At 57.6% G+C, this 12,373-nt stretch overlaps 1 protein-coding gene across 1 annotated transcript; it reads right to left on the reverse strand.

Annotated features, from left to right (window-relative positions):
• Nucleotides 1-29: 29 nt before the first annotated feature.
• STK36 (serine/threonine kinase 36) lies at nt 30-12,032 on the reverse strand (the record flags this gene model as incomplete). Its single annotated transcript, XM_010288724.1, has 26 exons — nt 11,949-12,032; nt 10,796-10,936; nt 9,985-10,062; nt 9,426-9,556; nt 8,927-9,176; nt 8,434-8,527; nt 8,014-8,183; nt 7,596-7,792; nt 7,390-7,516; nt 7,135-7,278; nt 6,709-6,888; nt 6,394-6,488; nt 5,930-6,035; nt 5,358-5,499; nt 4,935-5,062; nt 4,219-4,323; nt 3,894-3,992; nt 3,586-3,680; nt 3,214-3,277; nt 2,900-3,010; nt 2,677-2,751; nt 2,134-2,302; nt 1,576-1,723; nt 1,195-1,354; nt 179-925; nt 30-78 (listed from the first exon to the last, which is right to left on the reverse strand). Coding segments are annotated over exons 1-26 (3,889 nt in total), but the record flags the coding sequence as incomplete, so codon positions are not given.
• Between the last annotated feature and the right edge of the window lie 341 nt (nt 12,033-12,373).

A 12,373-nucleotide genomic window follows, 5' to 3' on the forward strand; every position in this document is an offset into this window, starting at 1 on the left:
GCTGCCACCAGCAGTGGGCTGCGAGTCACCACTGGCCAGCGGGGCCAGCTTCTCAGTGGCTTTGAGGGACAGCAGGACCTGTGGAGCAGAGAGGGACAGGAGTCATCCGCCAGCTTGGCTCCTGGTCCCCACAGTACCACCAGGTCCCCCCAAAGGAGTTGGGGTCCCCGTGCAGTACCTGCTGTATCCCAGGGTGCTGGCTGAGGGCCCGCAGCGCGATGAGGGCTGCCTCCCGCACGGTCTCCCGGGGGTCCTGGCAGGCCATCTCCAGCAGGACGTGGGGGGCCCTGCTCTCAATCAGCAGGTCTCCCAGCTCTGCCCAGCGCTGGCCCAGGTTGCCCAGGGCCAAGGCCGCATTGCAGCGTGTCCTGGCCTGCACATCACTCAACAGCTGCGTCAGCCTGGGTATGGCCCTGCCCAGGGCCCCTGCCGGGGAGGATTCATGGTAGGCAGCGTTGCCCACCGCGAAGCTGGCTGCCTTGCGCACGCTCTCATCCCAATCTGCCAGGCATTCCACCAGGCTCTCCAGCAAGTCAGGCTGGCTCTGCAGCATCTGGGGAAATCCGTGGCCATGTCGGAGCAGGTTGCCCAGCAGGTTGCAAGTTTTGGCCCGTATTGGGTGTTGCTGGTGGCCAAGCAGGCGGGTCAGTGGCTGGTCGGCCATATCTGAGCCTCTCAGGATCCTCTGGAGAAAGGGCAGGTGCTCCGGACAGGCCCGGGCCACGTGAGTCAAGAGGGATAGGAGGTCAGTTGTGAGCATGAGGCTGTCTGAAAACAAGGCAGATGTCAAGAAGGCAACGACGTGCTCTGAAGCGGCAGCTTCCCTCACCATTTGGTCTATGACCTGCTCATCAGACACAACGAGGTGGCACAAGAGGTTCATGGGGAGCTCAGTGTACGAGAAGGGCAGATGGCGAGAGCAGACCTAAGGAGAAAGGAGAGACAGCAGTGCTGAGTGTGCTGTCCTCACCCATGGGCCAAGTCAAGCAGCAGCTGAAGGCTGCCAGCAGGTCAGTGCAGAGCTCAACTGCCAGCCAAGCTGCTCTGAGGGCTGTGTGACACCCAAGTTGCATCCCTGCGTGGGCTGAAACCGCCAGTATGGTGTAAAGTGGTGCCATGCATCAGGGGCTGCAATGTGGGGAGATGTCTCCACAGTATGGGGTGGGAAAGAGAAACGCAGGGCCAAGAGGGTACCTGCAGCAGCTGGGCAGGGATCTGGGTGTCTCTCACAGCCTCCATGACCAGTGCTAAGGTGTCTCCATCCACATCCAGGGCAAAAGGGAAACAGAGGAGCTGGCAGGCCTGGATGACCACAGCTGGGACAAGCTCAGGGTCCCCATTGTCTCCTGCTTGGCTGAATTTGTTAGAGAGAGAGTGCTTAATACAGAGGTGATCAGAAAAACATCAAGGCAAGAGGCAGAGAGCATTCCCCACACCAGGCACTAAGCAGAGGCTCTGCAGGTGAGCTGTGCCCGGCAAGTGCCAGGACAGGAGCTTCTCAGTCCCCTGTGTGCTCATGCCCAAGCCCCATTCAGTGGCTGAGCTCTGCCTGCTTCAGCCCTCCCCACAACTCACGTCTGTGCCAGGCATGCCAGGAAGCCAGGGGACAGCAGTCTCTTCAGTGTCATCATGAGGACACCATGTGACTGGGTGAGCTGAGGAAGGCACTGGTGGGATTCGCGAGTGAAAACAAAGAGGGCCAGGCTGAGGAAGAGCAAGGTGCCTGCAGGGGGAACACAGCAGAGGCACAGAACTAGGGAAGGCTGAAAAGTCTCTCTTCTGTCTGCCCGTACTGCCTCAAGGCTGCTGCAGGGTTGCTTCTGTGCTTCCCTACCCCAAACCAGACCAATTTCCACCCATGGTGGTCGCACCTGCCAGAGTGAGCGTTCCCTGCAGCACAGACTGTTTTTTGTTCCTCCACAACCAGTTCAGCTGAGCTGCTGCCCACTGGGCACAGCATGGGCCAGCCCAGCCCCTCTCCCCCCAGAGGACAACAGCAATCCTCAAGAAAAGCCCGCTGAGCCCTCTGGCCTCAGGGAGCAGATGTGGACAGGGACAGACATGTGGGCAAGCCTGAGGGCAGGATGTGGAGCAGGGTCCAGGGAGGATGCCCTGCTGTCCTGCAGCTCCTACCTTGAGGGGAGAGGAGGTTCCAGTCTGGCTCTGCCGCAGGGTGATCTGCCCCTGAGGGATCTCCCTCCAGTGCTGCCCATTTGCTGCCCACACGAAGCACCGCAGCCACACAATGCCACACCACAGTCCACAGCTCTGAGGTGGCAAAGCCCTGTTCCATGGCCACATCCTAGAGGTGGGGAGGCAGATGTCAGAGGGCTTCCTGGTCTCCCATGGCTCTGCCAGCCCCATGGTCTTGGGAAGGTCAGGGCTGGACGGACATGGCCCAGCGCGAGGAGAGGGGGGCCAGGCAGCTGCTAGCTGTGTCAGTCCCTGGGCATCTCTGCCGCCTCGTACTCCAACGTGCCCACCACTCTGCCACCAACCCTCGAGTTCCACAGACAACCCAGGGAGATTAGGTGACTTTCATGGGGTTGCACAGCTCAGTCAAAGCTGCCCTGTTCCCTGATTTGCCTCAGCCTCCATTACTGATCCACATTCAGGCCTTTTTGCCCCAACGTCTTTTGTCAGGGACCAGGTAAAGGGAGATGGGCAATTTGGTACCTGGGCAAGGAGCTTCATCAGGAGGAAGAAGAGCCCATCGTAGAGACCAGCACCCATTGGTGGGGGGAGCTGAAGCTGTAAGAGAGAGTGGGGGACAGGCTGAAGCTAAGTGCTGGGTCTGAGGGCAGCAGCACCACACCTGCACTCTCCTGAGCCCATCTTTGCACACCTCCACAGTGGGGTGATAGCATGGCTCCCCTGCTCCTCTATCCCCATGCCGTACCTCAGCAGGCGCTGTCAGCGCATTTGTCACCACTGGTAGGATCTCTTCTCCCCCGAGCTCCAAGGCCACCCCATGCTGACTGAGCTGTGTCAGGAGGAATGCTGCAGCACCCTGTGGGACAGGAAGAGCTAAGAACTTTTGGGACTTTCTCATCTGCCCACCCAGTTCTGACTCTTCATCCCTCGGCCCAGGGCAGGGACAGCCAGGCTGTGCCTGCCCCCATCCCACCCTGGGCAAGCAACAGTAGGACCCAGACAGGACATGGGGCTCTGCAGCGCTCTCAGTGATGGCTCTGGCAGGATGGGCAGGCTTACCACAAGGGAGATGACAGGAGACTGGGTGATGAGATCCACAGCCAGGGTAGCCACCTCCTCAAGCCTGAAACACAGGGACCAGGAGAGAGGCACTGTGCTCCCACAGCTTCACATCCCACAGAGCAGCAGCATCCAAATACACCCAGGGCTGGGAAGCAGCCATCTTGCAGGAGGAGCGAGCCTTGGTTCACAGTACCTCCTTGTCCACACTGTGTCCTCACCACATCCCCAACACCCACCCACACTACCCAGCACTTTGGTGTGTCCAGATCAGTGGGAGCAGGAGCCCAGCTCTGGGCAGGGTATGGGACAGAGGGCTGTTCAGGGCAGGGCATGTTCCTCTCCCACCCATGAGTGAAAGCAGGTGCTTACCTGGGAGGGGAGGCCTGGAACTGCGGAGTGAGCAGGGCCAGCAGGTACAGAGAGGCCTCACAGGCTGCCCCCTGGGACACCTTCGCCATGGGGACCTGCCAAGGGAGCAGGAGTCACAGGGGGACAGCAAAGCTGGAAGGGGAGGAGGGGACATTTCTGGGCCCTGGAGGAGAACTGCACTCTCCAGTCTAAACTCCCCCAAACTCTTCCCCCCACACGTCCCCCAGTGTGGTCTGAGCAGTGCTCAGAGGAATGTGTCCTGCTTGCCCACACTCCTACCCCAGCACCGGGGCTGCGGTCAGTCCTACCTCACCCTTTGAAAGTTGCATGAGGGAACCCCACAGTAGCTGGCTCTTTCCCAGGCACTGGCACAGGCTTGTGCTAGCATGGCAGCCAGCATAGAGGATCTGCAAGGCAGAGGGGAGAGATGCATACCAGCCCCTGAGGACAGGGACACAGTGACCAGGCCCATCCCAGTCACACCCCATGGGCTAATTTATTCAACAACTGACTCCAGGGAGATGGGAGTCATTGGGGGCTGAGCCCACAGTTCCCCCTTCCCCATGCTCCTAACCCCAGACCAGAGGTCCAGACATCTCTGGGGACAGCCAGATAATTGGATGGGGCCATTACCTTGAGCAAGTTCAAGGAGCAGCTTGGGTGCTCCAGTCTCCCCAGCAGCCTCTCAAGCTGCTGGCTCTCTCCCTCCATAAGCTTTTCAGCTACCTTCTGAGCGACCTGCAGAAATCAGCCTGTTTTGCACCCTGGGCACCAGAAGCACTGCACAGACCTTAAGGAGTTTAATGCTAGGAACAAATTAATAAAAGAAGGCATCTGCTTCCACATGTTGCCTGCATTCACAAAGGGATGCCCATCTGCCATAACCCAACACTGGCTTTGATGCACAGTCCCAGAGCTGAGATGAGTGAGGTGTGAGATTCCTCCTCTGCTTCTCTCCTTATTGACTCAGAGTTGAGTTAAAGGATCAAATGTAGATCTGTAGTTTTGTTTTCCCTCTTATTTACTGTCCATTAAATTTCAGATTTCCTACAGTTTGTATCACTGTCGTGTAAGAATTCTTCCTGTTTTCTCGCATTGCCTAGTTCTTTACTTAGCCCATTCCACAGCTCAGATCCTAAGTGTGAGTCTCTTAATTGACTCGGGAGTCTTTAGACTCCTGAAGCTCAGCTGTTGGCTGGGAAGGAGCAGCCTGCAAACACCAGCCCTGCAACCACCAAAGCCAGAGGACCTCAGCCTTCCCCTCTACTGATGAAAGAGAGACTCTTCTGCAAAGGAGTGCTGCTCCTGTGGGGACCACACCTCCTTGCCCTACAAAGAGCTGGCCTGACCTGCTGCTTGGCTTCCCGACAGCCGTTCCTCTCCAGAGGGATGCTGCAGGCAGCAGCCAATGCAGCTGTGAAGAAGTCTGCCACACGTGGGCTCTGGTCATGGGCTGACTTGGCATCCATTGCTGTACCTGCACAGGGACAGAGCTTGGGAGACATGAGCCAAGGGTGAGGGATGCTGAGGGGCAGCAGGATGGGGTTGGATGCCAAAAGAGGAAAAGTCAGAGTTGTGACATGAGGAGAGTGAGATCTGGGATTGAGGTAGTGAACAGGAGAGCACTGGGTAGCAGGGGTTTGGGCAGATAAGCTTCAGCCACCTCCTCTGGCCAACAGCACTGCAGTGGCACTCAGTGTTCTGAGGGAGCCCAAGGGCAGGAGGGAGAGGGGGAACCCCAGGAGAAGGCGTCGAGCTGCCACCACTGCTACCTCGCAGAGCAGGCGGCTCCAAGATGGATCCCTGAAGGAGTTTGTTCAGCAGAGGCTGATGGTCCTCTTGCAGACTGGCATAGAAGGGAGCAGAGACGGAGAGGCACATCATATCCAGGCTCTCACAGAGCAGGGTGAAGCACTGGGGGAGACACAAGAGGGGCCATCACTCAGATCAAGGGTGGGATGGGAGAAAAGGGCGATGGGGGAGGAGGCTGTGAGGGGACAGCAGAGGTGGCAGAAGGACTCATGTGCTGGAGCTTCTGGGACCTCCAAGTGTCCTCACCAGGCAGGTTACTGTGTGGGAGCACATGCAGCTGCATGCTGGCTGAGAGAGGGGTACACATGCAGGCACAGCCAGGGAAGGTTCCCCCTCAGAGACTGTGTTTCTGCATGTGATGCCACCCAAAACTCCCAGTGGGTGAGGTGGCCTGCCCTGACAAGAGTGCATCAGACCCCACAGCTGGGAGCAGGGTCCTCAGACTGGGCTCCCCCCTGACATGCACACCCAGTCCCACAGCTCCTGCCCCTGGGGGAGAGGGCAGAGAGAAGGGACACAGGGGCAGCCTTACCAGGAGGCTTTGCTGGCAGAGTCTCATGTTGCTGTCGGCTGGCTCAGCCAGCAGCTCTGGAAGCAGGGCTAGGAAGCAGCCAGCACTGTCCCGAAAGGCCTGCAAGCTGGGGGAGGCAGCAAGGGTAGAGGAGAGCAGAGAAACATGGGCCCTGGCTGTGAGGACAGGATCTGGCCTGGCCTATATGGCCCTGGCTAATGAAGCAGGCAGCACGTACTCGCACTGTGGGTCACTGTCAGCAGGCAGCACAACTGGACTCTAGTCAGCTGTGCCTCCCCCTTAATTAGTCCCACCCATGGAAAGCGCGCCCCTGTGAGCACAGCGATATGGCACGAAGCACTTAGTCCATGATGCTTCCTCACGGAAACAGCTCCAGCCACACAGTATGAACATCACCCTCCCATCTACTGCCAGGTCCCCACAGTGGCCACAAGGGACCTCAGAGCACAGAGGATTGTCCCTACCTGTCCTTTTGCTCACTCTCCAGGTAGCATTCACTGCTGAAATAAGCTGAAGTCACCATGAGAAGGTCTGTCAGCACTGTGATACACCAGGGCTGCTGCAGGATCCAGAAAGAAACAGCGAGCAGGGATTGTCTGCTGGCCATCCCTACACCACTGCGATGGGATCCTTCCCTGCCAGAACCTCCCCCTTCTCAAGGGTGCCTGGAAGAGGCACCAATCCTGTAAGCCAGCTCCAGCAAGATACCAGGGCTTCCTCAGCACCAGCACTCTGCAGGGCTGGAAGGAGCCCACATTTCTCTGGGGTCCTACACCCACCTGCTTGGTACTACTACTCTCCAGGATCTGCTTGGCTAGACACAGCAGGCACAGAGGCACATTCAGCTCTTGGCAGAAGTGGTCCAGCAGCTCAGAGTCACACCGGGTAGCCAGAAGGTTGCCCACAACACGGAGCACAGGACGGAGACGGGAGGCTCCCTCCAGCATCCCTTCCAGTACCTGGACACGGAGAAGCCAGAAGAGCTCATAATCAGCAGTGGGGCAGCCCTTCAATCCATTCAGGCAGGGGACAGCAGGGGAGCAGATGGCAAGCTAAGTGCATGAGAGAGCTCTGACTCCTGGAGAAGCAGAGTTTCTTCTTGCTGGCTGGACTGAGGACTCTACCAATGCTCCAGACCCAATTCTGGGGAAGAAGGAGGCATCCATGTCCCCAGTCCCTAGTTGCCTGGGCCAGCCATCACTCACCTGCTGAGCAGCTTCTGCCAGGCGGGCCTGGACACGGTGCCAGAAGGCAGGGTCCCTCAGAAGGCTCAGTGGCGTGCTCAGCTGCATGGCCGAGGGCTCAGTGGCCTCAATCAGGTGCTGCCACTCCTCATCGCTCTCCAGCTCCTAGCCACAGAGGAGAAAAGACTGGTGCCACAGACCCTACCTGCCCCAGGGTCTCTGTACCAGCCCCTGGGGACTGGACCCTGCTGTCCTCACCACAAGACACTGTCTTACCTCACTCTCCAGGTCTACAGTCTCAATGCTGCGCCTGCCCCGGGGCTCTGCCCTGCCAGCACCAGGCTGCGGAGGGGCACCTGCTCCAGGAAACTCCCGCTTGTGGTCTCGAGTGATGCTGTGTTCCCTGGCCAAGGAAATAGTGCAGTCGGTGAACAACCCTGCCTTCCCCTCTTCCTCCTGTCCCAGCCTTAGCCCTCACTCACCATCGGTTGGGAGGAGGCTCCTCCAACTCCCATTCTGCCATGCTGCTCTTTCCTTGCAGGACACCAGGGTTCTTGTTGGATGCAGACGGTGGCTCCCTCTCCCCAAGGAGTGCCTTCCCTGGAGCTGGTCTGGGTCTATGCCCTGGGCATCCTTTGCCAGAGTCCTTCGTAGATGCATCACCTGCCTTCAGTTGTCCCTGGGTGGTGGCAGAGAAGTTTGGTCAGGGCAGAGTTACTCAGCCAGCCAGATGAATCCTCTAGTCCCCACCACCCTGAGGACCCCACATCCTGCCTTGTATGTGGCTGACACCCCAGCCTGACCCATGTACCTTCCGTCTTTCCCACAGGTCCCATTTCAGTCTCCCTCCTTTGCCCTGATTGTGGGAGACAGCCAGGGGAATCCCACATTTTCCTCCACCTTTTTCTGTGCCTCCTCAACCATCTTCTGCCGGGCCTTTCTCAGGATCCTGGACTGGCCACTCCTGGGGGCCACGGAATGGGCTTGCTGCTCCTTCAGGGCCTGTAGTTCTGGGGACAGCTTGGTGGTGAAGGGGTTTGAGATCCCATGCTCTTCTGTGTCATCAATCACTGGGGAGACGAGAGGAGAACTTCATCAGCAGCTCTCCCTTGGGACACAGGGAAAGTGATGGGCTCTGGGATCCCAAGGGAATCGTGGTGGACTCAGAGCAAGCCCAGGGGCGGAGCTAGGGGTCAGTACTTGGAGAAAGCTGAGAGAGGAAGGCAAAGACCAGGGTGGTAAGGGCAGGTCCTCCCACCCTCTAGGCAGTAGGAGGAGAAAACGGACCTGGCCAGTGCTGGAAGAAGAGCTGGTACTCACCAGTAACCCGTCCAGCAATGAAGGGGTGAGAGAGCAGCTCTGGCCATGACAGGCGCTGGCGGGGGTCCTTCATTAGTAGTCCCTCCAGGAAGCTCTACAGGGCAACACAGTGCTAGGGACAGTGACTTATGCTCGGCACCCACCAAGGACCACAGTGTACCCACCAGTCTCCTCCAGTGAAGGCATCCAGGAGGCCTGCATTCCCTGCTGGCTTTGTGAAAGGAGTGGCTCTAGTGCTTAGGGCAGACAGGAAGACACTTCCCTTCCCAGCCCAGTAAATCACTCCTCTGCTGTTGGCCCCAGTTTCCCAGTTTCTGGACCAATGGTGATAAGGGTTCCCCTCCCAGGAGGCCCAGCTCTCATCCCTCTCTATGTTCTGAAATCCCTGTTAGGGGACATAAAACCTAAGAGTGACCTACCAGGGCAGCAGGCAAGGCCAAAGCTGCTACTGCATTACCTGATCTCACTCCACAGACAGGGCCTTCACCCTTACCTTGAAGACTGGGCTTATGGCCATGGGCCATTTGACAGGGTCCTTGACAATGAGGCTGACAAGCTGGAAGAGGCTGCTAGTGTAGAAGGGAGGGGTGCCCACAAACAGCTCGTACAGGATGCAGCCCACAGACCACAAGTCTGCTGTGTGGTCGTACGGCCGCTCCTCCACCAGCTCAGGAGACATGTACAGCGGGGTGCCCTTGATGGAGGTCAGCACCATGGTGTGGATGCTCATGGCACGGGCAAACCTGCTCAGAGCAAAGAACAGATGGCCACTTCAGGATGAAACATCCATTGCAGCTCCCAGGGAGCTCCCTACGAGTTTACCAACGCCTCTTCCCTCTGGAGTCCAAAATGCCCCATCCCTGCTCAACCTCTAAATATGCACAGAATCTACGTTCCCTTCCACACTCCTCCCTCCTCCTCTACAGCACCCAGGACACCCCTTGGCTGTCCCAAGGCCAATTGTCCCCCTTAAACTAGCCCCCAGCACTCACCCAAAGTCACAGAGCTTGACGACGCCATCTTTGCCCAGCAGGATGTTCTGGGGTTTCATGTCACGGTGCAGAATGCGGTGGGAGTGCAGGTAATAGAGAGCAGAGACCAGCTGGGCAGCTATGGTCTGGACCTGCCGGAGACACGAGAGCCTCACCCTGTGTCCCATGGTGCCATCAGCCAGCACAACCATGGGGTCCCTTACAGCCTGGCTCCCCCAGTACCCTCACCCCTGCCCTTGCCCTGTTTGGGGCAGGGACCAGTCCCAGCCATGGGCCAGCACTTCCTTGGAGTAGGCTGATGGCCAAGGCAGCAGGCTGGTGCTGTGGTCCTTGGAGAGGTAATAGGGAAACCAAGGTCCCTGCTGGACCCCACTGTCCCCCAGTGCAACTTGGCCCCCTCTCCATCCCCTTCAGAAGCTCTGCCAGGTAAAGCCCTGGAGGCACCCTCACCCTCCTGATGTCTCCTGGCCCATGGCAGAGACCTGCTGCCTGCAGGCAGACAAATCCTGTTCTCTCCATCCTGTAGCAAACACTGCATGGCCACCACCATGACAGTCACCTGGTCCTCAGGCAAACTCCCATCATCCTCCAGGATCTGGAAGAGCTCTCCCTCTGCATAGTCAGTCACCACCACCACCTGGAGAAGAGCAGCATGGTGAGATCAGGCACTCACACAGCCGCATCCCCACCATGCCCTGGGGACCAGGACAGAGTAGGGTAGGAAATCTGAGGCAGATGCTGGGTGTCATCATGCACAGCCCATCAGCTTGGGCTGGGACCTGGGATGGAAGAGAGCCCCCATGGCTGCACTGCAGCAAGGGCCTGGCACTGAGCATAGGTCTTGTGGCTGTCCTTATCTCAGAAGTTAGCAGAAACCAGGGAAGGGGGAAGGACAAGACAAGGCCAGAATGGTACTTCCAAGCCCAGTGGGCAGAATCATTCCCTTGAGCTTGTTTTGAATCAGCTGCCCAATTACTTTATTTCATGCCCTCATGTCCGATAGCACAGTCTTCAGTCCTTTTTTACCATACTCTCTCCATGAGAGTTTAAATCAGTGAAAAGTCCATCTCTGAAGAGACTGATAAGGTGCCTGAGGAGTCATCGTCATCCTGTGATCTCAAACCACTCCTCTTGCATCACACACCCCCTGTCCAGTTCTTTCACCTCTTCATATGACCTAGTGAACCCCACACAGCCCAGACAGGTGCTGGCTCCTCACACATACTGGAGGGCTCTGAAAAACACTGACCAGGCCCTGGGAAAGTGTCACCAGCATCTCCCGAGAAAGAGGTCCTTACAATAGCAGGGGTCAGCCCTTGTTCGCCTGCCCTAGTCAAGCAAAAGCATCTGCCCAGAGCAGCCCCCTTCACCTCCGTGTCGGTCTCAAAGCTGTCGAGCATCTGGATGATGTTGGGGTGATGGAGGCCTCTCATGATCTCAATTTCCCGCTGCAGGTTCTTCAGCTCCTTCTCAGACCGTCCCACCTTGGGGATGAACTTCAAGGCCACCACCTTTCAAAGCAGGCAAAGCTGGGATCAGACCAGGCTCCTACCCGCCCTGGCAGAGACCATGTTTAACCCAAACGGGACTCATCATTTTCCAGCTGAGCACACTGAATGAGACACTGGATCCCTTAGCGCTGGGGCTCCCCCCAGGCCCTTACACATCGATACAGGTACTCACAGTACTTTGCACACCAGCATTTAATGCAAAGAAATATAATCACTGAGCACAGACAAAACTAGGACTGCCAGAAACAGTCCAAACATGGGACATGAGCTAGAGACGCTGGTGTACAGCAAGCCTAACATGAGCCAGTAGTGTGCCCTGGCAGTGAAAAGCAGTAGCAGCACCCTGGCCTTTATCAACAGGCAGGACTTTGAGGGAAGTTATTATTGTCCTTTACTTGACACTTGTTAGACCATATTGGCAATATTGTGGCTGGTTTTTGGCCCAGAAAGACATCGATAGGCTGGAGTGGGCATAGCAGAGGCCACCAGGATGGTGAGGGGGCTGAAGCACATAGTGTACACGTTGAGGGTGGGGGAAATGGGCTTGGTTAGCCTGAAGAAAAGATGCTCAGGGAAGCCAAATAGTAATCTTGTGATTCCCAAAAGGTTTCAGAGAAGATGGAGCCAGGCTTTTTACAGACATGCAAGGTGGGAAGATGAGACAGGGATTACAAACTGAAACAGGGAAGCTTTCAACTTCATATAGGGAAAAACCATTCACTCCAAGTATAGTCAACCACTGGCTGTGGGATCTTTCTCCCTGCAGTTTTGCAGGATCAGAATTTAGTGCTGGCCCTGCTTTGAGCAGGGGATAAACTAGAGACCTCCTGAGGTCCCTTGAACCTGAATGACTCCATGACAGCACAAGTTGGACAGGAATATCAGTAGAAAAATGAATGAGTGCCGAGTCCCAAAGCTCTGACTGGGCCCGGGAACACAACAGCCACCAGAAATCAATCCCCAGTGCCACACAACAGACCCTGGCCCTCTCCCCTGCCACATCTCGCCTCACCTGGGCGCTGTGTTTCCGGCGTCCCTTGTACACACGCCCGAAGGAGCCTTCGCCGATCATTTCCAGGACATGGTACTTCTCCATTGTGGGCGTTTGGCTGAGCTGCCGAGGCAAAGCAGTCGGTGAGGAGAAGCCCTTCGCCCTCCGCCACCAGCTGCCATGGAGCACCAACCCCAACCCCAGCTGCGATGGAGACAGGCAGTGCTGGGAAGGCAGGGCTGCACCCTCTGCGCTCCCAGATCCCAACGGCCCGGGCTTCCCCTCCCGCGGACATCTCCCCTCCCCGCGGGGCTCCTCCCAGGGCCTGGTCCCCTCGGTGTCCCCCGGGGCCCCCCGCCGGGCTCTGGTCCTGCCCTCCGCCTCCACCTCCGCTCCCCCACGGCAGGACGAGACCCAAACCCTGGGCGAGGCCCCTCGCAGCCCCC

The sequence above is a fragment of the Phaethon lepturus genome, unplaced genomic scaffold (assembly GCF_000687285.1).
Source record: "Phaethon lepturus isolate BGI_N335 unplaced genomic scaffold, ASM68728v1 scaffold27316, whole genome shotgun sequence".
NCBI classification, from domain to species: Eukaryota; Metazoa; Chordata; class Aves; order Phaethontiformes; family Phaethontidae; genus Phaethon; species Phaethon lepturus.